This window comes from Melopsittacus undulatus, chromosome 23 (genome assembly GCF_012275295.1).
Source record: "Melopsittacus undulatus isolate bMelUnd1 chromosome 23, bMelUnd1.mat.Z, whole genome shotgun sequence".
Classification (NCBI taxonomy): domain Eukaryota; kingdom Metazoa; phylum Chordata; class Aves; order Psittaciformes; family Psittaculidae; genus Melopsittacus; species Melopsittacus undulatus.
The window spans coordinates 1364130-1389254 of NC_047549.1; the positions used below are offsets into that span (position 1 = coordinate 1364130).

The window sequence follows — 25125 nt, forward strand, 5'->3', positions numbered from 1 at the left end:
GGGTGTCCCATGGTGGTGCTGGGTGTCCATGGTGGTGCTGGGTGCCCCATGGTCACACTGGGTGTCCCATGGTGGTGCTGGGTGTCCATGATGGTGCTGGGTGTCCATGATGGTGCTGGGTGTCCATGGTGGTGCTGGGTGCCCCATGGTCACACTGGGTGTCCCATGGTGGTGCTGGGTGTCCATGGTGGTGCTGGGTGTCCCATGGTCACACTGGGTGTCCCATGGTGGTGCTGGGTGTCCATGGTGGTGCTGGGTGCCCCATGGTCACACTGGGTGTCCATGGTGGTGCTGGGTGTCCCACGGTGCTACCGGATCACGCTCCGCATCCATTCGGTTTCCCAGTCCCCATCGGATCCCAATCCTGATCCCCATGGGATCCCCATCCCGATCCCCATGCGATCCCCATCCCGATCCCCATGGGATCCCAATCCTGATCCCCACGGGATCCCCATCCCGATCCCCATGCGATCCCCATCCCGATCCCCATGCGATCCCCATCCTGATCCCCATGGGATCCCCATCCCGATCCCCATGGGATCCCAATCCTGATCCCCATGGGATCCCAATCCTGATCCCCACGGGATCCCCATCCCGATCCCCATGCGATCCCCATCCCGATCCCCATGCGATCCCAATCCTGATCCCCACGGGATCCCAATCCCGATCCCCACGGGATCCCCATCCCGATCCCCATGGGATCCCAATCCTGATCCCCACGGGATCCCAATCCCGATCCCCACGGGATCCCCATCCCGATCCCCATGCGATCCCCATCCCGATCCCCATGCGATCCCCATCCCAAGCCCCAACAGTTTCCCTTCAGAACCTCAAGAATTGATTAAAAACACAACTTTTCAACCGCTTTTGTTGTTAAGGAACAACAACGGGGAGTAAAAAACCCAAGGATCGGGAGCATGGAGAGGGCTCAGCCCAGTGCAACTGCAGGAGACAGGGAAAAGGGGATCCCGGAGCCCCCGGGATGAGTGGGAAAGTGCTGGGAAGGGGCAATGGGAACAGGGAGGCCCCTGCGGGGGGAGGTAGTGGTGGCTCCGGGGCTCTTTGGGGTCACATCCGGGGTGCGGAGGGGTCCTGGGGCTGGCTCGAGTGGTGCCGAAGGGAATTCTCCTCTTCCTGCTGGGAACAGATGGGACATGGGATGGGGACATGGGATGGGGACATGGGATGGGGACATGGGATGAGGACATTGGATGAGGACACGGGATGGGGACATGGGATGGGGACATGGGATGGGGACATGGGATGGGGACACGGGATGGGGACACGGGATGGGGACATGGGATGGGGACATGGGATGGGGACATTGGATGGGGACATGGGATGGGGACATTGGATGGGGACATGGGATGGGGACATGGGATGAGGACATTGGATGAGGACACGGGATGAGGACATGGGATGGGGACATTGGATGAGGACATGGGATGGGGACATGGGATGGGGACATGGGATGGGGACATGGGATGAGGACATTGGATGGGGACATGGGATGGGGACATGGGATGAGGACATTGGATGAGGACATGGGATGAGGACATTGGATGAGGACATGGGATGAGGACATTGGATGGGGACATGGGATGGGGACATGGGATGGGGACATGGGATGAGGACATGGGATGGGGACATGGGATGGGGACATTGGATGGGGACATGGGATGGGGACATGGGATGAGGACATGGGATGGGGACATGGGATGGGGACACTGTAGCACCTGCTGGTCCATTCAGGACCATGCACAGGCTCAGGGCACCCTTAGGACCCCCCAGGCCAGCAGCACCCATTCTGAGCCCCCCCATGGCACTCACAGCCCCCGTGGTGCTGGTGCTGGCCTGTTCCAAAGGGGAGGCCGCATCCTGCTCATCCCGGGGGGGGTCCAGTTCCTCGTCCTCGTAGTCTGTGACGTCGTCAGATTCCTCTGGGGGGGTTGGGATCGGTATCAGGATTGCATTGGGATTGGGATTGGGATCAGGATTGGGATCAGGAGTGGGATGGGGATCAGGCTCAGGAGTGGGATCAGGATCAGGACTGGGATCGGGATCAGGATTGGGATTGGAATCAGGAGTGAGATCAGAACTGGGACCAGGATTGGGATTGGGATCAGGACCAGGACTGGGACCAGGATGAGGATTGGGATCAGGGTCAGGATGGGGATGAGGATGGGGAGCCCCATGCCCGCCTCACCTTCGGCGCAGGGCTGCGCTGGCTCGATGCGGGACACCATCTCAGCCAGGTCAATGAAGTGAGTCTTGAGCACCTACAAAGGGACCCCAAAGAGCCCCCCCCATGGGTGAGGACGGAGGAGGGAGGGAGGACCCCAAGGGAGAGGGGGAGAAGGTGCCAGGAGGAGGACACGAGGATGATGGGCATGGACCACAGGGGACCGGGATGCTGAGGGGGACCTGAGATGGACCAAGGGGAGAGGAAGACACTGGGGAGGGACCAGGAGAAGGGAAACCCCTTAAAGCCAAGGTGCCAGGTCCAGGGTGTCCCCAGGGTGCCCCCCCAGATCTGGTGTTCCCCCATGCTCACATCCACGCGCTCGATGCCGCAGAAGTCGGCCCATCGCCGGTCCTTCACCATCTTCTCGATGATGTCGTACTGGCTCCAGTGGTCGAAGACCACCTTGCCATGGTGGTACCCAACTTCCTGCAGGGGGGGGGCCACAGCAGCTGGAGAACCCCAAAGGACAGCCCAGGCACCCAACTGGTGGCCAAGGACACTCAACCGATGGTCCAGGACACCCAACTGGTGGCCAAGGACACTCAACCGATGGTCCAGGACACCCAACTGATGGTCCAGGACACTCAACTGATGGTCCAGGACACTCAACCGATGGTCCAGGACACTCAACCGATGGTCCAGGACACCCAACTGATGGTCCAGGACACTCAACCGATGGTCCAGGACACTCAACCGATGGTCCAGGACACCCAACTGATGGTCCAGGACACCCAACTGATGGTCCAGGACACCCAACTGGTGGCCAAAGACACTCAACCGATGGTCCAGGACACCCAACTGATGGTCCAGGACACCCAACTGGTGGCCAAGGACACTCAACCGATGGTCCAGGACACCCAACTGATGGTCCAGGACACCCAACTGATGGCCAAGGACACCCAACTGATGGCCAAGGACACCCAACTGGTGGCCAAGGACACTCAACCGATGGTCCAGGACACCCAACTGATGGTCCAGGACACCCAACTGATGGCCAAGGACACCCAACTGATGGCCAAGGACACTCAACCGATGGTCCAGGACACCCAACTGATGGTCCAGGACACCCAACTGGTGGCCAAGGACACCCAACTGATGGTCCAGGACACTCAACCGATGGTCCAGGACACCCAACTGGTGGCCAAGGACACTCAACCGATGGTCCAGGACACCCAACTGGTGGCCAAGGACACTCAACCGATGGTCCAGGACACCCAACTGATGGTCCAGGACACCCAACTGGTGGCCAAGGACACTCAACCGATGGTCCAGGACACCCAACTGATGGTCCAGGACACCCAACTGATGGCCAAGGACACCCAACTGGTGACCCAGGCCACCCAACTGGTGGCCAAAGACACTCAACCGATGGTCCAGGACACCCAACTGGTGGCCAAGGACACCCAACTGATGGCCAAGGACACCCAACTGATGGTCCAGGACACCCAACTGATGGCCAAGGACACTCAACCGATGGTCCAGGACACCCAACTGGTGGCCAAGGACACTCAACCGATGGTCCAGGACACCCAACTGATGGCCAAGGACACTCAACCGATGGTCCAGGACACCCAACTGATGGCCAAGGACACCCAACTGATGGTCCAGGACACCCAACTGATGGCCAAGGACACCCAACTGGTGACCCAGGCCACCCAACTGGTGGCTGAAGAACCCCAACCCATGGCTTGCAGCACCCCACTGATGGCCTGAAGCTGATCCAGGGCACCCCAGTGCCTTCTGCCCCCCAACTCACATAGATCTCATCGAACTTGCCGAAGTCCATGGTCTTGAAGGCATCGATGGGGGGCCGGATGTACTGGCAGTAGGAGCTGGACTTCACCACCTCGAGCTGCCGCACGCAGGACACATAGGCCAGGCGGGACTGGATCTCAGCCATGTCAGGCACCTATAAGGGTGAGGAGCTCAGCACCATCTCACCAGCATCCCCTGGGCCTCCCTGGACCCTTCCATCCATCCTCACCTTGACCCTTCCATCCATCCTCACCTTGACCCTTCCATCCAACCCTACCTTGACCCTTCCATCCATCCTCACCTTGACCCTTCCATCCATCCTCACCTTGACCCTTCCATCCAACCCTACCTTGACCCTTCCATCCATCCTCACCTTGACCCTTCCATCCAACCCTACCTTGACCCTTCCATCCAACCCTACCTTGACCCTTCCATCCATCCTCACCTTGACCCTTCCATCCATCCTCACCTTGACCCTTCCATCCATCCTCACCTTGACCCTTCCATCCAACCCTACCTTGACCCTTCCATCCAACCCTACCTTGACCCTTCCATCCATCCTCACCTTGACCCTTCCATCATCCTCACCTTGACCCTTCCATCCATCCTCACCTTGACCCTTCCATCCATCCTCACCTTGACCCTTCCATCCATCCTCACCTTGACCCTTCCATCCAACCCTACCTTGACCCTTCCATCCATCCTCACCTTGACCCTTCCATCATCCTCACCTTGACCCTTCCATCCATCCTCACCTTGACCCTTCCATCCATCCTCACCTTGACCCTTCCATCCATCCTCACCTTGACCCTTCCATCCAACCCTACCTTGACCCTTCCATCCATCCTCACCTTGACCCTTCCATCCAACCCTACCTTGACCCTTCCATCCAACCCTACCTTGACCCTTCCATCCATCCTCACCTTGACCCTTCCATCCATCCTCACCTTGACCCTTCCATCCATCCTCACCTTGACCTTCTTAGCCCAGGGGTTGAGGCGCTTCCAGAGGAGCCACCATCCCGACAGGGTGTCCCCATAGTTGCACAGGTCCGTCTCGTCCTGGCTGCCCACGTCGATGGCCACCACGGTCTTGGCCCCCATGCTGCGGGCGATGTCGGCTGTGGGGAGAAGAGAAAAAGCTGGGTCAATGGTGTCGTGGTCCAAGCCTGCTCTGAGCCCATGGTGGGAGCTGGTGCCGTGAATGGAGCAGGGATGGTTCCTGAGGCCAAAGCCATGCTGGGGCTCGTGGTGGGACAAGCAGTGTCCCATTGGGTGCCACAGGTGGTGGTAGGAGCCCATTGGTAGGACGCGCCAATTGGCAGCGGTGATGGGGCAAAGAGAGGGAACAGGCAAGTGGCAGTGTCTGTGGTGTGAAGGAGCATGGAGATGCTCCAGGAGGACATCAGGAGATGATGGGATGTGGATGGAGGTGGTTTGAACACGGAGGAGGTTGGAGATGCTGCAGGAGGAGGCCTGGTGATGAGACCATCACGAGGTGACGATGGGACGTGAAGGAAGGTGGTTTGCATCACCACGGAGATGCTCCAGGAGGACACCAGGAGATGATGGGATGTGGATGGAGGTGCTTTAAACATGGAAGAGGTTGAAGATGCTCCAAGAGGATGCCCGGTGCTGAGGCCATCAAGAGATGATTCAAGATGGAAGGAGGTCGACGGGATATGAAGGGAGATGAAGGTGCTGAGCCCATTAAAAGACAATGACGTAGAATGGAGGAAGGTGGCTTTGACCAAAGACACCAAAACACGGTGCAGCTGGAGGAAGGTCACCTGCATGACGATGTCCTGGGAGGGCACCCGGTGCCAAGGACACCAAAATACATGGAAGTGTCTTGCAGGTGAAGGATGGAGAAGCTCAAGGAGGAGCTGAGCCCATCAAGAGAGGACAATGAGAGGTGGACAACGGTGGCTTTGCAAGTGATGGAGCATGAAGGTGCCCCAGGAGGACACCCAACACTGAGGGCACTGGAGCTGGTGCAGGATGGACGGAGGTGGCCTGCAGGAGAGCAGAGATGCCCTCGGAGATCACCCAGTGCCAAGAAGAGGATGATGCAGGTGGCTGGCATCGAAGGATGCTCTGGAAGTGCTGCGAGATGAAGGCCTTTCTGTATGTGAAGGGGCATGAAGATGAGAAGCCACCAGATAGGGAGGACACCAAGAGATGATGCAAGATGAAAGGTGGTGGCACACTGGCACAGGGTGCCCAGAGCAGCTGTGGCTGCCCCATCCCTGCCAGTGCTCAAGGCCAGGTTGGATGGGGCTTGGAGCAGCTGCTCCAGTGGAAGGGGTCCCTGGATGAGCTTCCAGGTCCCTTCCAACCCAACCCATTCCATGATTCCCTATGGAGAACACCAAGAGATGCTGCCAGATGAAGACGCCAACAACGAAACCCCCGAGAAGATGCAAATCCAAGACAGATGCCCCTACTCCAACCTCTCCATCTCCAGCCACTGAGAGCCCACCTCACGGTGGCCACGTCGCCCTCACCCAACCACTCGCCACCACCTCCAAGGCCAGAGCAGGCTGACGGTGATGGCGTGGAGCTGCTACTTGCCTGGCAGGTTGTTGATGTAACCACCATCCATCAGTAAGTTGCCATCCTTGGGGTCACAGAGTGGTGGCAGGTACCCAGAAAGGGTCATGCTGGCTCGCACGTAGCGCCAGAGCGAGCCTACGCCAGCAGGAACAAACCCAATGAGCACAACCCCCCTGAGAGCCCTCCTTGGGGCTGCCCCTCGCCCCTGCCCGGGGACGTCTACACCCCATGGGGGCACCCATGGGTGGCAGAGGAACCCCCTTGCGCATCCTCGGCCTCGGCTGTTGGGGAAGCTCAGCATGGGATGGGACGTGGGTTCGTGGAGGGGTTGGTGGTGCTGGGGAGGGAGATGCTGACCTGGGACATTGTTAACATAGCAGCCATCCACAAGCCAGTGGCTGTCCTTGGGGTCGCAGAGAGGAGGCAGGTAGGGGGTATAAGAGGCACTGGCTCGGACGTAGCGCCAAAGGCTGCCTGCCGGAGGGAGAGGACACGGTCATGGCCATGGAGGCCCCAGCTGGAGGTGACCAAGGAGGTTTGGAGCCCCAGAACCAAGCCAGCCAGGACAGGGGAAGGACGGAGATGCTGGTTAGGGGTGGTGAGCAGGGATTAGTTGGCATTAGAGGCCAGAGAAACAGGCAGAGCAAGAGCAAGGCTGCTTTGGGAAGCCACCATGGGCAGCCTTGTGGATGGCTCAATGTCCCAGGTGAGCTCCAACACCAGGCAAGGAGGAGGGGCAGCCACCACCGTGTCCCACCACCACCGCGATGTCCCCACCACCACCACATCATCCCCATCACCACCACATCATCCCCATCACCATCACATCATCACCACCACCACATCATCACCACCACCACATCATCCCCATCACATCATCCCCATCACCACCACATCATCCCCACCACATCATCCCCATCACCACATCATCATCACCATCACATCATCCCCATCACCACCACATCATCCCCATCACATCATCCCCATCACCACCACATCATCCCCATTACATCATCCCCATCACCACCACATCATCCACATCCCCATCACATCATCCCCACCACATCATCCCCATCACCACACTGACTCCACCACCACCCCAACATCATCCCCACCACCACCACATCGACCCCACCACCACCACATCATGCCTGTGCTGCCCATGCTGTGAGCGTGGGTTATGGGGTTAGTGGTGAGCAGCTATGTTAGAGGATGATGCTTAAAGGCCTTCTCCAACCTGATTGGTTCTATGGGAAGCCACCACTGCCTGGGCTCACCAGGGGCCCTCCAAGCCCTTTCCTGGCTGGACCAGGATGCAATATGGCAAACGTTCCCCCATGGAGCAGCGACATGTTTTGGGGTGCTGGTGAGGAAGGTCCCCACAAAGGAGGCTGTGGTGGCACCAGAGAACTTCTCCATGGAGTCCTTACCATCCGTGTGCACCCGCATGGCAGAGGCCGTGATGTCGGTCGTGACGTTGAAGTAAGGCAGCCACAGGTCCTGTGGGGATAAGATGGGGTGGGTGACACCATGGGGACAGTGTGGGGTGGGTGAGGAGCTGCTCAGGACCCTCCCCACTGGGGGGTGACCCACCTCAATCTGCTTGTCCTGGAACACCTTGTGGATGCTGTTGTTGAAGGCTGAGCCCGAAAACATGGAGGTGATGGGGTAGGTGAGGTCCAGGACGGTCGCAAACACTGAGTTCATGCACTGGAGGAGGAGGAGGAGGAGGAAGGCGGAGAGAAGGAAAGAAGGGAGAAGAGAGAAGAAAGGAAAAGGGGGAGATGGAAGGAGAAAGAAGGAGGAGAGAAGGAGGAGGAGGAGAGAAGGAAGAAGAGGAGGAGGAGAAAGAAAGTAGGAGAAAGAAGAAGGAGGAGGAGGAGAAAAGAAGGAGGAGAGAAGGAAGAAGAGAGAAAGGGAAGAAAGAAGAACAAAGAAGCAGGAAAAAAAGGACAAAGAAGGATGAGGAGAGGAGGAAAAGAGATGGAAAAGGAGGAGAAAAGAAGAACAAGGGAAGAAGGAGGAAGGAAGAAAGAAGGAGGAGAAGAGAAGCAGAAGCAGAAAAGGATGAGGAAGGAGAAAAGGAGAAGGGAAGGAGGAAGGAAAGAGGAAAGAAGGAGGGAGAAAGAAGAGTGAGAAGAAAAGGAGGAGGAGGAAGAATAAGGAGAGAAGAAGATGAGGAACAGCGAGGTAGAGGAGGAGGAAGAGATGGAGTTAGAATAAGGAGAGAAGGCAAAGGAGAAGGAAGACGGCAGCGGAGGCACAGGAAGAAGAGGAAGAGGAGCGGGAGGAAGGAGACGCCTCCCCCGGCAGGAAGGTCCTTCTGTGTGGTGGGGCCGTGCCCTGGCACCCACCTGGGCCCAGTCCCGCGCCCGCTGCCGGGTGCTGTCGGCGCAGCGCTCCTCGGCGTAGAGCGCCCCGATGAAGGCGCCGATGGAGGTGCCACCAACCATGTCAATGGGGATGCCCGACTCCTCCATCGCCTTGATCACCCCGATGTGGGAGCAGCCCCTGGGTAGGCAGGAGGAGGGATGAGATGGGGACCTCCGCACCCCACTGCGCCCCATCCGTGGGGGGGGGGGGGGGGCACTGACCTGGCTCCGCCGCCACCCAGCACGAGGGCGATGGTGTTGCCGGTGAGGACCCGCGCCAGGCGGGAGAAGTCACTGTGGATGTCGGCCTTCTTCTTATAGAGCTTCTCATAGGTCTCCTGCTGCGGGTGGGATGGGCATTGGATCATTGGATCCCCATCACCACCACATCATCCCCATCACACCATCCCCATCACCACCACATCATCCCCATCACACCATCCCCATCACCACCACATCATCCCCATCACATCATCCCCATCACCACCACATCATCCCCATCACACCATCCCCATCACCACCACATCATCCCCATCACACCATCCCCATCACCACCACATCATCCCCATCACACCATCCCCATCACCACCACATCATCCCCATCACATCATCCACATCCCCATCACATCATCCCCATCACATCATCCCCATCACCACCACATCATCCCCATCACCACCACATCATCCCCATCACCACCACATCATCCCCATCACATCATCCCCATCACCACCACATCATCCCCATCACCACCACATCATCCCCATCACACCATCCCCATCACCACATCATTAGGAAAACTCTTTCACTATAACTTTGAGGCATCTGGCTGGGAGAGCTGGAGCACTGCGGGCACCGCGGATGGACACCACACACACACGTACCAGCCTGGCCGGGTTCCTCCGCGTGAAGATGTGCTTGGGACACCTGATGTGGAGGTGACCTGAGCACCAGCTGCGCATGTTGAGCCACTCGACGGTGCGGGAAGGGCTGGGACCCCCCTCCCGGTGCAGGAGAACCAACTGCTTCAGTGCCCGCACCGCCGTGTTCTCCAGCGTCTGCTCCAGCTGTAGAAGCCATCAGGAGCCGCCGCGCCGGTGTCCCACCGCCTCCTCCCTCCCCAGCCTCACCTTCCCCACCATGGGCTCCTGGTCACCCATGCCAACGATGAGGATGCAGTCGGCCTGCCGGATGCACCGCACGGTCCAGGAGGTCAGCGTGGAGTCGGTCAGGTAGAGGACGATGCGGTGGCTGTCCTCCTGCTGGGCCAACCACCCCGAGAGGCGGTACTCCTGGATGCTGCCGAGATGGAGGGGTCAGATGGTGGCATGGGGCTGGTGGGTCCCTGCTGATGATGGTCCTCCCCATGGCAGTTACCTGTCCAGCGCCAAGTAGCCGAGGTTGATGCGGAGGACATCGCTGGTGAGGAGCAAAGTGGGACCTGGAAGAGGTGGGACATGGTCACCACTGTGCCATGGGGCTGTGGGTACCAGGTCACGGATGGTACCATGGCATGGGGTTGTGGTCACCACCATGCTGCGGTCATCATCATGCCATGGGGCTGTGGTCGCCACCATGTTGTAGTCACCATTGTGCCATGGGGTTGTGGTCACAACCATGCTGCAGTCATCACTGTTGCCACGGGGTTGTGGTTGCAACCATGCTGTGGTCACCAGGTCATGGTTGCTACCATGCCACGGGGTTGTGGTTGCAACCATGCTGTGGTCACCATTGTGCCATGGGGCTGTGGTCACAACCATGCTGTAGTCACCATCATGCCATGTGGCTGTGGTCACCAGGTCATGGTTGCTACCATGCCATGGGGTTGTGGTCACCAGCATGCTGTGGTCACCATTGTGCCATGAGGCTGTGGTTATCACTATGATATGGTCATCATTGTGCCATGGGGCTGTGGTCACAACCATGGTGTGGTCACCATCATGCACATGGGGTTGTGGTCAACAGGTCATGATAGCTGCCATGCCATGGTGTTGTGGACACCAGCATGTTGTGGTCACCATCATGCCATGGGGTTGTGGTCACCACCATGCTGATGTCATCACTGTCGCCATGGGGTTGTGGTCACCATCATGCCATGGTCATCACTGTGCTATGGGACTGTGGTCACCACCATGCTGTGGTCACCACTGCACTGGCACTCACCGATGGCATCAAGAGCATGCTTGAGCTCCAGCGAGAAGGCCACGGCAGGGACCCTGTCACACACCGGCAGCACCGCCACCGTCGAGAGGTTGCTGGTGGGGTTGATGGGTTCCGAGCTGGAGGCCATGCCCAAACCAGAGCCTACACGGACGGGACCATAGGGAGGTGAACACCTTCCGTGTGCTGCTCTGGTGGTGTCCACCAGACCTGGAGAAGCCACTTTGGTGTCCCCGGTCCCCTTTGGACCTACTTGCAAAGGGTGCCCGGAGCTGCTGCAGGTTCCCCAAGATCTTCTGGCTCAGGAGGTGGATGAGGCGGGTGACGACCTGCAGGGACCAGGATGGGGATGGCATCAGCCCCATGGCATCATTGGACCTGGCAGGGCTTCCTAAGCTGGACCCCAAACGAGTGTCCCATGTGCCTTTGTGGGTGCCACCAGCACCGCCTCAAAGAGGGACACCCATTGAGGACCTCTGCTAGCTGGAAGGGACACAGGGACATTCTCCTTCCATAGGGAGAGGGTGAAGGATCTGCAGGTACCTGAGGGTATCTGCGCTTGATGTTGTTCAAGGTGCCCTCAGGCAGCTTGGCCAGCTCCGAGTCCCGCACCGCATGGACCGTGGTGGCACGAGGCTGCCGGGTGAGGGCTTCCACCTGCAACAGAGGACACATGGCCACGATGCCCCATGCAGACACCCACGGTGGCCACCCCATAGCCCTGCCATGGCTCTCACCACCCCGATGAGGTCTGCACGGCCGTACTCCCCAACGAGCTCCTTCTTTCCACTGCCCTTCTGGATGACGGAGCGCAGGCGCCCGTTGAGCACCATGTAGGTACAGTCGGACTTGTCACCCTGCCTGGGGATCACCACCGGCGTGGGGAGCTCAGGACCTCAGCCCCACACTGACGTGGTGCTTCCCAAGGCGAGGTGGGCGCCCATCACTTGGTACCTACCTGTAGAGCGCCCGCCCGGCCTCCACTGCAATCCAGTCGATGGCAAAGTCCATCTGGCGCACAAAGGGGGACATACGGGCCACCACGATGTGGGCAACGGTCAGCACCACGCTGGGCTGCTCCCGCATGATGCTATGGGTCAAGAGCAGTTGGGGGGAGCCCCAAGAGATGCCACCTTGAGAATCCCCTTTGGAATCGACCCTTTGCCCCCAGAGCTCCTCCACTCACTCATAGAAGTCCATCTTGGACATCCTGAGGAAGGTGCAGTCGCGGTTGGCCTTGATGGTGTAGATGAGGGGCTCACCAGTGAGCACGCCCAGTTGTCCCACCATCTCTCCAGGTTGGGTCAAGAAGAGGAAGACGTGTTCTGCCTTGCCAATCATCTGCTGGTACACGTGCAGGCAGCCACAGATGACAAAGTAGAGGCTCGCGTCCTGCCAAGAGTCACCCCATCACCATCGGAGGCCACCTGAGATCCTCAGCATCACTTGGGGCCTTTCTTCTGGTTCCCCTCCAGATGACTCTGGGAATCGTTCCTGCCCCCTGGCACCCATAGGGAAGGAGCAGGATGAGGAGCACCCCATGGAGATGAAGGGTGAGGGAAGCAGCTCCCCAACACCCAAACCAACCTGTTCCCCTTCACAGGCAATGACCGCCCCAGCCTTAGCATGACAGAGCTCGACACGGTCATCGAGCAGAGAAGGGTCCTAGACAGAAGAACAGCACCACATGAGGTGATGGTGACCACCAAGAGGACATAAGGACCACCACAGAGACCACCATGAGATGGCAACCCACCACAAAGCGACTGAGGACCACCACGAGGAGATGGGGACCACAAAGAGGAGACAGGGGGCAATGGGGCAACCACAAAGTGATGGAGGACCATCCCAAAGAGATGGGGGACCACCATGAGGTGGAAGACATACCACAAGACCACAAGAACCCATCATGAAGCAACATGAATCACTATAAAGCAAGACGGGATCAACACGAAGTGATGGGGACCACCATGAAGCCATGGGGGACCACCACAAAGCCCCAGAGGTGCTCTTTGTGCTCTCACCTCCAACTTCATGAGCTTGCCCAGCTCTTGCTTGGCCGTCTCCAAGATGGTGCTGCTCTGGCTGCCCTGGTATGGTCCAACGGGAGGGTTCATAGGGGTGGGCTCATCCCTGCCGTAGCTGTAGCGGTAGATACCAGATGGTTGCTCCTCCAGCGTCACTGTCTTGCGCTCCTTAGGCTCATGGGAGATGGACTATGGGGGAGATGGGGCAGGTCCATCACCATCCATGGTCACCCTGGTGGGGCTGGTGAAGGATTTGGGTGGACACAACCACTAGGATTGGAATGGACCTCTGGAGATCATCTGGGGACCAAGGCAGGGCCACCTCCAGCAGGTTACACAGCAATGTGGCCATGGTGGGTTTGGAATGTCTCCCGATCCCCTTGGATCCTGATCCTGACCAGGGAGGGATCGGCTGCTCCCCCAATTCTGTATCTCCAGCTTCAGCTCTGTATCTCCATCCCCAGCTCTGTATCTCCATCCCTGACTCTGTATCTCCATGCCCAATTCCATATCTCCATCCCAAGCTCTGTATCTCCATCCCCAGCTCTGTATGTCCATTCCCAGCTCCATATCTCCATCTCCAACTCTGTATCTCTATCCCTAATTCCATATGTCCATGCCCAGCTCTGTATCTCCCATCCCTTCATCCACATCATTGAGAAATAAAGGGAAGATGACCCTGTACTATCAACTCCTGGGAAACATCATTGCCTATGAGCTTCCAATTGGATTCTCCTCCATTATCCCACCCCTCTTTACTCGGGAGAAGGTGGGAAAGGTGCTGGTCCTGTCCTCCTGCAGTGACACTGAGATGCGCCCGCGCTCATAGGCCAGGTCGAAGTCAGAGCGAGGACCCTTCTGCATACCTGTGATGGGAGAAAGTGGGGTCACCAGGGTCCAAGACAAGGGTGTTGGATGGGGAATGCAGGATGGAGATGCACAGGGATGGGAGATGCAGGATGGGGATGCACAGGGATGGGAGATGTAGGATGGGGATGCACAGGGATGGGAGATGCAGGATGGGGATGCACAGGGATGGGAGATGCAGGATGGGGATGCACAGGGATGGGAGATGCAGGATGGGGATGCACAGGGATGGGAGATGCAGGATGGGGATGCACAGGGATGGAGATGTAGGATGGGGATGCACAGGGATGGGAGATGTAGGATGGGGATGCACAGGGATGGGAGATGTAGGATGGGGATGCACAGGGGTGGGAGATGCAGGATGGGGATGCACAGGGATGGAGATGTAGGATGGGGATGCACAGGGATGGGAGATGCAGGATGGGGATGCACAGGGATGGGAGATGCAGGATGGGGATGCACAGGGGTGGGAGATGTAGGATGGGGATGCACAGGGATGGAGATGTAGGATGGGGATGCACAGGGATGGGAGATGTAGGATGGGGATGCACAGGGATGGGAGATGCAGGATGGGGATGCACAGGGATGGAGATGTAGGATGGGGATGCACAGGGATGGGAGATGAGGAAACATGGGGTAGGAGACTGCTCTGGGGTGGTGGCCACATGAGGTTGGAAGAGGTCCACAACCCTGGTGCCCATACATGACCCTGGGACCCCCCAGCTCCTTCCCCAGCCTCTGACCCACCAGCAATGTCCACGGGCATGGAGATGCAGCGGCTCATGGTCGGCTTGGGGGGCTCTGGGCCTCCAGCTTTCAATGAGTCAGCTGCTGGATGAGAAAGCACCATGAGCATGAGCAGCAGAGCCCCATCGTGGGGGTACCACCATGGGGAGAGGCCCCAGGGCCCCGTTCCCAGCTCCTACCCAGCTCCCGGCCCTCCTCCGTGTGGCTGAAGCCGCGCTTGCCGTGGCGGACGGGGCTGGTGCGGGCGGCGTGGCTGGGCTGTGGGAAGAGCTTTGGTGGCCCCATGTCCTCCAATGGGGGGCACGAGGAGGGTTGGGGCTCCCCAGAGCCGTCCTGTGCTGGGGAGGAACTCACATGGCTGAAGAGCTCGTTGGTCAAGCCAAGGTAGTTGTGCAAAGCCAGGAAGGTGACTCTCTGCAGACGCACCATGATGATCTGCAGGGGGGAAGAAGCCAACCGTGGTCTCCTGGCACCCCAAAGGGACGACCCCAGGGGGTGCCGCCGAGCCAGACCCACCTGCACCATCCGCACCAGGCTCTCGGGGTAGTTCTCAAAGATGGCTGAGAAGGCTTCAACCGGCAGGCGGAGGATGGTGGAGCTGGCGGCTGCCCGGGCGCTCACCGTCTTGTACGGGCGCTGGTGGCCCTGGTGACACAGCGAGGTCCATCTCAGCCATGGAGGAGGGATGGAGCACCAGCGGGCAGCCAAAGCTCCCTGCTGGCACCAGGGGTTTGGCTGCTTGGGCTCGGGGATGGCCATGGTTGGGCTGGGAAGGTCTGGGGACATCTATGGGCAGGTTGGAGGAAACCCCATCAAGCTTAGGGGGTTTGGGGATGGTCACAAGCAGGTTTAGGGGGTTTGGGGATGGTCACAAGCAGGTTTAGGGGGCTTGGGGATGGTCACAAGCAGGTTTAGGGGGCTTGGGGATGGTCACAAGCAGGTTTAGGGGGTTTGGGGATGGTCACAAGCAGGTTTAGGGGGTTTGGGGATGGCCATGAGCAGGTTTAGGGGGTTTGGGGATGGTCACAAGCAGGTTTAGGGGGTTTGGGGATGGTCACAAGCAGGTTTAGGGGGTTTGGGGATGGCCACGAGCAGGTTTAGGGGGTTTGGGGATGGTCACAAGCAGGTTTAGGGGGTTTGGGGATGGCCACGAGCAGGTTTAGGGGGTTTGGGGATGGTCACAAGCAGGTTTAGGGGGTTTGGGGATGGTCACAAGCAGGTTTAGGGGGTTTGGGGATGGTCACAAGCAGGTTTAGGGGGCTTGGGGATGGTCACAAGCAGGTTTAGGGGGTTTGGGGATGGCCATGAGCAGGTTTAGGGGGTTTGGGGATGGCCATGAGCAGGTTTAGGGGGTTTGGGGATGGTCACAAGCAGGTTTAGGGGGCTTGGGGATGGTCACAAGCAGGTTTAGGGGGTTTGGGGATGGCCATGAGCAGGTTTAGGGGGTTTGGGGATGGTCACAAGCAGGTTTAGGGGGTTTGGGGATGGTCACAAGCAGGTTTAGGGGGTTTGGGGATGGTCACAAGCAGGTTTAGGGGGTTTGGGGATGGTCACAAGCAGGTTTAGGGGGTTTGGGGATGGTCACAAGCAGGTTTAGGGGGTTTGGGGATGGTCACAAGCAGGCTTAGGGGGTTTGGGGATGGTCACAAGCAGGTTTAGGGGGCTTGGGGATGGTCATGAGCAGGTTTAGGGGGTTTGGGGATGGTCACAAGCAGGTTTAGGGGGTTTGGGGATGGTCACAAGCAGGTTTAGGGGGTTTGGGGATGGCCATGAGCAGGTTTAGGGGGTTTGGGGATGGTCACAAGCAGGTTTAGGGGGTTTGGGGATGGTCACAAGCAGGTTTAGGGGGTTTGGGGATGGTCACAAGCAGGTTTAGGGGGTTTGGGGATGGTCACAAGCAGGTTTAGGGGGTTTGGGGATGGTCACAAGCAGGTTTAGGGGGTTTGGGGATGGTCACAAGCAGGTTTAGGGGGTTTGGGGATGGTCACAAGCAGGTTTAGGGGGTTTGGGGATGGTCACAAGCAGGTTTAGGGGGCTTGGGGATGGTCACAAGCAGGTTTAGGGGGCTTGGGGATGGTCACAAGCAGGTTTAGGGGGCTTGGGGATGGTCACAAGCAGGTTTAGGGGGTTTGGGGATGGTCACAAGCAGGTTTAGGGGGTTTGGGGATGGTCACAAGCAGGTTTAGGGGGTTTGGGGATGGTCACAAGCAGGTTTAGGGGGTTTGGGGATGGCCATGAGCAGGTTTAGGGGGTTTGGGGATGGTCACAAGCAGGTTTAGGGGGTTTGGGGATGGCCATGAGCAGGTTTAGGGGGTTTGGGGATGGTCACAAGCAGGTTTAGGGGGTTTGGGGATGGCCATGAGCAGGTTTAGGGGACCTGGGGACACAGCGGGCACCGGTACCGTGAGGACATCGACGATGCTGAGCAGGCTGTGTACGCTGTCCCCAGGGAACACCTCCTTCATCACCGTCTCCTTCCCATCCTGCACGGCACAAACTCCCTTTGCTCTTCCCACCTCCATGCGCTTGGAGTCCCCATCCATCCGTCCATCCATTTATCCATCCATCATCCATCCATCCATCCATCCATCATCCATTTATCCATCCATCATCCATCCATCCATCCATCCATCCATCCATTATCCATCCATCCGTCCATCCATCCATCCATTATCCATTAATCCGTCCATCCATCCATCCATCATCCATCCATCCATCCATCCATTATCCATTCATCCATCAGCCATCCATCATCCATCTGTCCATTTCCCATCCATCCATAATCCATCATCCATTATCCATCCGTCTATCCATTATCCATCTATCCATCATCCATCCATCCATCCATCCCTCCCTCCCTGTGCCACCTCCTGGCTGTCCCCATCCGCACCGGTTCGGTCAGGATCAGCTCCAGTTTGCCATCCTGCAGCACGTAGATGCTGGAGTCGGCTTGTCCCGGCCGGAAGACGTATTCCCCTTGATGGCACTGCTGGAATACCATGTGCTTGCAGAGCTCCAGGAACACGGGCTTCTCGAAGTGACCCAGCACCCTGCAGGGACAAGGAGGGGACATGGAGCCCATCACCGGCTGCTCTGGTCCCTGGAGCCACCGCAGTGATGGGGATGCAGGAGGGAAGAGCATCCTTCAGGGAAGTGGTCCAGCCTGGAGCCATGCAAAGGGATTGGATCCTGAGCCCTGGATCCCGATCCTGACCCCAGGGATGGATCCTGGTCCCCTTGGATCCTAATCCTGACCCCAGGGATGGATCCTGATCCTGATCCACAGGGATGGATACTGACCCCTGGACCCTAATCCTGACACATACCAATGGATCCTGACCCTCAGGGCTGGATCCTGACACCAGAACTGGATCCTGAGCCCAAGGGCTGGATCCTACTCCTGACAGCAGGGATGGATCCTGATCCACAGGGATGGATCCTGCAGTCCCTTAGATCCCATTCCTGACCCCATGGATGGCTCCTGCTCCCCCTGGATCCCGTTCCTGACCCCATGCATGGCTCCTGCTCCCCATGGATCCCATTCCTGACCCCATGGATGGCTCCTGCTCCCCATGGATCCCATTCCTGACCCCATGGATGGCTCCTGCTCCCCATGGATCCCATTCCTGACCCCATGGATGGCTCCTGCTCCCCATGGATCCCGTTCCTGACCCCATGCATGGCTCCTGCTCCCCATGGATCCCGTTCCTGACCCCATGGATGGCTCCTGCTCCCCATGGATCCCATTCCTGACCCCATGGATGGCTCCTGCTCCCCCTGGATCCCGTTCCTGACCCCATGCATGGCTCCTGCTCCCCATGGATCCCATTCCTGACCCCATGGATGGCTCCTGCTCCCCATGGATCCCATTCCTGACCCCATGCATGGCTCCTGCTCCCCATGGATCCCATTCCTGACCCCATGGATGGCTGCTCCCCTCCTCACCGCACATTCTTGAGCATGAAGAGCACCTCGGAGGGCAGGTGGGAGCTGCCAGCATCAAACTCGCCCAGGTCGGCCTCCAGCAGCACCGGCGACGGCTCCTTCATCTGCAGCTTGGGCAGCTCCTTCTGCAGGTGCAGGAACCTTGGGGACACACAGAGGTCACCGGGGGGGGCCCCATCCCATGGCACCCATTGGTGCACCCCATGGCACCCATTGGGTCCGCACCTCCTGGCCAGGTTGAGCATCCGCAGCCTCCTCTTCATGCGCGGGCGCGAGGTGCTGCAGATGGTGCTGGCCATCAGGGACGAGGTGGATTGGGACACCTGGGGGGGGGACACGGGGGTGGCGCTCAATGGGGGCACCAGGGGGGCACCGGTACCCCCCCTTTGTCACGGTCACCCCAACGTCACCTTGCGCATGATCTTGCGGCCGTAGAACAGCATCTTGTCCCGCTTGCGGAAGCAGTACCGGGGGGACTCCGGCTCCATGGCTCCGGGGGACACTGATGGGGACAGGGAATGGGGATGCTGATGGGGACGGTGATTGGGACAGGGAATGGGGACAGTGATAGGGACAGGGAATGGGGATGCTGATGGGGACAGGGAATGGGGACAGTGATTGGGACAGGGAATGGGGACGGTGATGGGGACAGGGAATGGGGATGCTGATGGGGACAGGGAATGGGGACAGTGATGGGGACAGGGAATGGGGATGCTGATGGGGACAGGGAATGGGGACGGTGATGGGGACAGGGAATGGGGATGCTGATGGGGACAGGGAATGGGGACGCTGATGGGGACAGGGAATGGGGACAGTGATGGGGACAGGGAATGGGGATGCTGATGGGGACAGGGAATGGGGATGCTGATGGGGACAGGGAATGGGGACGGTGATGGGGACAGGGAATGGGGATGCTGATGGGGACAGGGAATGGGGATGCTGATGGGGACAGGGAATGGGGATGCTGATGGGGACAGGGAATGGGGATGCTGATGGGGACAGGGAATGGGGACACTGATGGGGACAGGGAATGGGGACGGTGATGGGGACAGGGAATGGGGATGCTGATGGGGACAGGGAATGGGGACAGTGATGGGGACAGGGAATGGGGATGCTGATGGGGACAGGGAATGGGGATGCTGATGGGGACAGGGAATGGGGATGCTGATGGGGACAGGGAATGGGGACGGTGATGGGGACAGGGAATGGGGATGCTGATGGGGACAGGGAATGGGGATGCTGATGGGGACAGGGAATGGGGACGGTGATGGGGACAGGGAATGGGGACACTGATGGGGACAGGGAATGGGGACGGTGATGGGGACAGGGAATGGGGACGGTGATGGGGACAGGGAATGGGGATGCTGATGGGGACAGGGAATGGGGACACTGATGGGGACAGGGAATGGGGACACTGATGGGGACAGGGAATGGGGATGGTGATGGGGACAGGGAATGGGGACGGTGATGGGGACAGGGAATGGGGATGCTGATGGGGACAGGGAATGGGGATGCTGATGGGGACGGTGATTGGGACAGGGAATGGGGATGCTGATGGGGACGGTGATGGGGACAGGGAATGGGGATGCTGATGGGGACGGTGATGGGGACAGGGAATGGGGACGGTGATGGGGACAGGGAATGGGGATGGTGTCACCCCTCTATCCCCAAGGCCACCATGGGGTACACTCACTCTTCAGGCGCAGGCGGCGCAGCAGGACCATGGTGGCCACGGTGATGGCAGCGAAGGTGGTCACGGCCAGGAAGGCTCCCAGCTCCTGCAGACAAACAGGGGGGTCCCCAAGGGCATGGGGACAAGTGGGGGGGTGATTGGTGGCACTGGCACTGCAGTAACACACAGGCACTGGGGACAGAACATTGTCCTTTGGGGACAGGGGGCACCTTTGGGGCCCTTCAAGGGGTGCTCAGCAGCGTTAGGGACCTGCCACCCCCCTTGGGGACCCATGGGTGTCCCTTCAAGGGGTGCTCAGCAGCATTAGGGACCTGCCCCCCCCCTTGGGGACCCATGGGTGTCCCTTCAAGGGGTGCTCAGCAGCATTAGGGACCTGCCACCCCCCTTGGGGACCCATGGGTGTCCCTTCAAGGGGTGCTCAGCAGCGTTAGGGACCTGCCCCCCCCCCTTAGGGACCCATGGGTGTCCCTTCAAGGGGTGCTCAGCAGCATTAGGGACCTGCCCCCCCCTTAGGGACCCATGGGTGTCCCTTCAAGGGGTGCTCAGCAGCATTAGGGACCTGCCACCCCCCTTAGGGACCCATGGGTGTCCCTTCAAGGGGTGCTCAGCAGCATTAGGGACCTGCCACCCCCCTTAGGGACCCATGGGTGTCCCTTCAAGGGGTGCTCAGCAGTGTTAGGGACCTGCCACCCCCCTTAGGGACCCATGGGTGTCCCTTCAAGGGGTGCTCAGCAGCATTAGGGACCTGCCACCCCCCTTGGGGACCCATGGGTGTCCCTTCAAGGGGTGCTCAGCAGCATTAGGGACCTGCCACCCCCATTAGGGACCCATGGGTGTCCCTTCAAGGGGTGCTCAGCAGCATTAGGGACCTGCCACCCCCCATGGGGACCCATGGGTGTCCCTTCAAGGGGTGCTCAGCAGTGTTAGGGACCTGCCACCCCCCCTTGGGGACCCATGGGTGTCCCTTCAAGGGGTGCTCAGCAGCATTAGGGACCTGCCACCCCCCTTGGGGACCCATGGGTGTCCCTTCAAGGGGTGCTCAGCAGCATTAGGGACCTGCCACCCCCCATGGGGACCCATGGGTGTCCCTTCAAGGGGTGCTCAGCAGCATTAGGGACCTGCCACCCCCCATGGGGACCCATGGGTGTCCCTTCAAGGGGTGCTCAGCAGTGTTAGGGACCTGCCACCCCCCTTAGGGACCCATGGGTGTCCCTTCAAGGGGTGCTCAGCAGCATTAGGGACCTGCCCCCCCCCTTGGGGACCCATGGGTGTCCCTTCAAGGGGTGCTCAGCAGTGTTAGGGACCTGCCCCCCCCCTTGGGGACCCATGGGTGTCCCTTCAAGGGGTGCTCAGCAGCGTTAGGGACCTGCCACCCCCCTTAGGGACCCATGGGTGTCCCTTCAAGGGGTGCTCAGCAGCATTAGGGACCTGCCACCCCCCATGGGTGCCCCCTCACCGGCTCCTCACCGTGGGGAGCTGCTCCTCACCGAAGAACAGGGACATCGGAGCCATTGGGGACTCATCCTGTGGGGACACGGGGACACGCTGGTGACACCCCATGGGGCGGCCCTCACCCCCCAGCTCCATGGGGGGCACAGCTCCTACCTCCAGCTCCTCCTGCGGCTCCGACTCGCTCTGCCCCATGGCCCCCGCCTGTAGGAAGAGCCCAAAGGCACCGGGTTGGTGACATAGGGACACCTCCACAGGGGGGGGTTTGGTTGGGGGGTGCTGTGGGGTGGGTGCAATAGGGACCCTCCAAGGGGGACATCAAGGGGCCATGGGGAGGACTTCAGTGCCCTCTCCGTGGTGGGGACAGGAAGATATGGCAGGAACAAAGTGGTTGTGACAGTTCCGGTGGAGGCCACCAAATGGTGTCATCCGTTGTGGTGTCACCTGTCACGGTGTCACCATGTTCCTGTCACCCACCACAGTGTCACCATGTCCCTGTCACCCATCACGGTGTCACCATGTTCCTGTCACCCAATGTGGTGTCACCATGTCCCTGTCACCCATCACGGTGTCACCATGTTCCTGTCACCCAATGTGGTGTCACCATGTTCCTGTCACCCATTACAGTGTCACCCTGTCCCTGTCACCCAATGTGGTGTCACCCTGTCCCTGTCACCCACCACAGTGTCACCATGTCCCTGTCACCCAATGTGGTGTTACCCTGTCCCTGTCACCCACCACAGTGTCACCCTGTCCCTGTCACCCATTACAGTGTTACCCTGTCCCTGTCACCCAATGTGGTGTTACCCTGTCCCTGTCACCCATCACGGTGTCACCCTGTCCCTGTCACCCATTACAGTGTTACCCCGTCCCTGTCACCCAATGTGGTGTTACCCTGTCCCTGTCACCCATTACAGTGTCACCCTGTCCCTGTCACCCATCACGGTGTCACCCTGTGCCTGTCACCCATTACAGTGTCACCCCGTCCCTGTCACCCAGTGTGGTGTCACCATGTTCCTGTCACCCAATGTGGTGTTACCCTGTCCCTGTCACCCATTACAGTGTCACCATGTCCCTGTCACCCAATGTGGTTTCACCCTGTCCCTGTCACCCAATGTGGTGTCACCCTGTCCCTGTCACCCATCACGGTGTCACCCTGTCCCTGTCACCCAATGTGGTGTTACCCTGTCCCTGTCACCCACCACAGTGTCACCATGTCCCTGTCACCCACCACAGTGTCACCATGTTCCTGTCACCCAATGTGGTGTCACCCTGTCCCTGTCACCCATTACAGTGTCACCATGTCCCTGTCACCCAATGTGGTGTTACCCTGTCCCTGTCACCCACCACAGTGTCACCATGTCCCTGTCACCCAATGTGGTGTTACCCTGTCCCTGTCACCCAATGTGGTGTCACCATGTCCCTGTCACCCAATGTGGTGTTACCCTGTCCCTGTCACCCATTACAGTGTCACCCTGTCCCTGTCACCCATTACAGTGTTACCCTGTCCCTGTCACCCATTACAGTGTCACCATGTCCCTGTCACCCAATGTGGTGTCACCAGGTCCCTGTCACCCATTGCCCCCCCTCCCCAATATGCCCCCCTATTGGGTCCTGCACCCCCCAAACTCCCCTCTGGACCCCCCCAAGGACGTTTCTGCCCCCCCCCCCCCGGGCATTAATGCCCCCCCCCAGGCGTTAATGCCTCCCGTTAGACTTTAATGCCCCCCCCAGATGTTAATACCCCCCAAAGACGTTAATGCCCCCCTATAGACGTTAATGCCCCCCCATAGACGTTAATGCCCCCCCAGATGTTAATGCCCCCCCATAAACGTTAATGCCCCCTATAGATGTTAATGTCCCCCCATAAACGTTAATGCCCCCCCATAGATGTTAATGCCCCCCCCAGATGTTAATGCCCCCCCCATAAACGTTAATGCCCCCTATAGATGTTAATGCCCCCCCATAGACGTTAATGCCCCCTATAGATGTTAATGCCCCCCCATAAACGTTAATGCCCCCTATAGATGTTAATGCCCCCCCATAGACGTTAATGCCCCCTATAGATGTTAATGCCCCCCCATAGACGTTAATGCCCCCCATAGACGTTAATGCCCCCCCATAGATGTCACTGTCCCCACCTCCGGCCGCCGCCTCAGGCCCCGGCGCTAACGGAGGTCATGCCCCCTTTAAAGCGGCCCCGCCCCTCGCCGTGACGTCACACGCAACGGGGGGCGCGTCGCTGCGGCGGCGCCATGTTGGGAAGGTCGAGGGGAGGCGAGATGCGGGGCGCCATCTTGGGTGTGGCGCAGGAAGATGATGTCATCGCAAGGGAAGCGCCATCTTGGGTGTGGCGGGGAAGGGAGTGACGCCATCAAAGAGCGACACCGACGGGTGCGTCGTGTGGGCGCCGCCATATTGGGAGTGGCGGAGGCAACAGCACCCATAGCCCCCCCTGTGACCCCATGGACACCCCATGGTGCTGGCACCCAAACCCCCTCCCACCCCACAGCAGCACCCATAGCCCCCCTGTGACCCCATGGACACCCCATGGTGCTGGCACCCAAACCCCCTCCCACCCCACAGCAGCACCCACAGCCCCCCTGTGACCCCATGGACACCCCATGGTGCTGGCACCCAACCCCCTCCCACCCCACAGCAGCACCCATAGCCCCCCTGTGACCCCATGGTGCTGGCACCCAAACCCCCTCCCACCCCACAGCAGCACCCACAGCCCCCCTGTGACCCCATGGACACCCCATGGTGCTGGCACCCAAACCCCCTCCCACCCCACAGCAGCACCCATAGCCCCCCTGTGACCCCATGGCCACCCCATGGTGCTGGCACCCAAACCCCCTCCCACCCCACCGCAGCACCCATAGCCCCCCTGTGACCCCATGGACACCCCATGGTGCTGGCACCCAAACCCCCTCCCACCCCACAGCAGCACCCATAGCCCCCCTGTGACCCCATGGCCACCCCATGGTGCTGGCACCAAACCCCCTCCCACCCCACAGCAGCACCCATAGCCCCCCTGTGACCCCATGGACACCCCATGGTGCTGGCACCCAACCCCCTCCCACCCCACAGCAGCACCCATAGCCCCCCTGTGACCCCATGGACACCCCATGGTGCTGGCACCCAACCCCCTCCCACCCCACAGCAGCACCCATAGCCCCCCTGTGACCCCCTGTGACCCCATGGTGCTGGCACCCAACCCCCCTCCTACCCCACAGCAGCACCCATAGCCCCCCTGTGACCCCATGGACACCCCATGGTGCTGGCACCCAACCCCCTCCCACCCCACAGCAG

General features: G+C 59.5%; 1 protein-coding gene across 9 annotated transcripts; it reads right to left on the minus strand.

Moving 5' to 3' along the window:
• Nucleotides 1-850: 850 nt before the first annotated feature.
• Nucleotides 851-23993, minus strand: LOC101870516 (patatin-like phospholipase domain-containing protein 6). 9 transcript variants are annotated; one of them, XM_034071966.1, is made up of 37 exons: nucleotides 23955-23993; nucleotides 21970-22017; nucleotides 21832-21888; nucleotides 20365-20449; nucleotides 19082-19173; nucleotides 18897-18994; nucleotides 18672-18812; nucleotides 17617-17776; nucleotides 17129-17209; nucleotides 15243-15371; nucleotides 15081-15161; nucleotides 14906-14984; nucleotides 14727-14807; nucleotides 13872-13978; nucleotides 13110-13301; nucleotides 12673-12750; nucleotides 12272-12477; nucleotides 12044-12175; nucleotides 11823-11946; nucleotides 11629-11742; nucleotides 11339-11414; nucleotides 11089-11229; nucleotides 10303-10366; nucleotides 10056-10224; nucleotides 9810-9992; nucleotides 9150-9268; nucleotides 8910-9066; nucleotides 8149-8265; nucleotides 7986-8055; nucleotides 6913-7029; nucleotides 6574-6690; nucleotides 4972-5120; nucleotides 4002-4154; nucleotides 2555-2671; nucleotides 2207-2279; nucleotides 1831-1940; nucleotides 851-1137 (listed from the first exon to the last, which is right to left on the minus strand). In XM_034071966.1, exons 2-37 carry the CDS (start codon nucleotides 22006-22008, stop codon nucleotides 1069-1071), a joined length of 4077 nt encoding a protein of 1358 aa, XP_033927857.1. In that variant the 5' UTR covers nucleotides 22009-22017; nucleotides 23955-23993; the 3' UTR covers nucleotides 851-1068. The 9 variants fall into 9 exon arrangements, 7 of the variants coding, with proteins under 7 accessions (XP_033927857.1, XP_033927859.1, XP_033927858.1 ...); XM_034071968.1 differs by having other exon boundaries at nucleotides 9150-9265; nucleotides 14727-14810; XM_034071967.1 differs by having other exon boundaries at nucleotides 851-1134; nucleotides 14727-14810.
• Nucleotides 23994-25125: the final 1132 nt, after the last annotated feature.

Excerpts from the sequence above, each read along its gene's own strand:
- LOC101870516 (XM_034071965.1), bottom strand. The coding sequence starts at position 22,008 with ATGGGGCAGAGCGAGTCGGAGCCGCAGGAGGAGCTGGAG. Across the intron at positions 20,450-21,831 it reads GTGAGGAGCAGCTCCCCACG|GAGCTGGGAGCCTTCCTGGC; the intron begins GTGAGGAGCCGG and ends GTTTGTCTGCAG. Across the intron at positions 9,067-9,149 it reads CTGGGTGGCGGCGGAGCCAG|GGGCTGCTCCCACATCGGGG; the intron begins GTCAGTGCCCCC and ends CTGCCTACCCAG.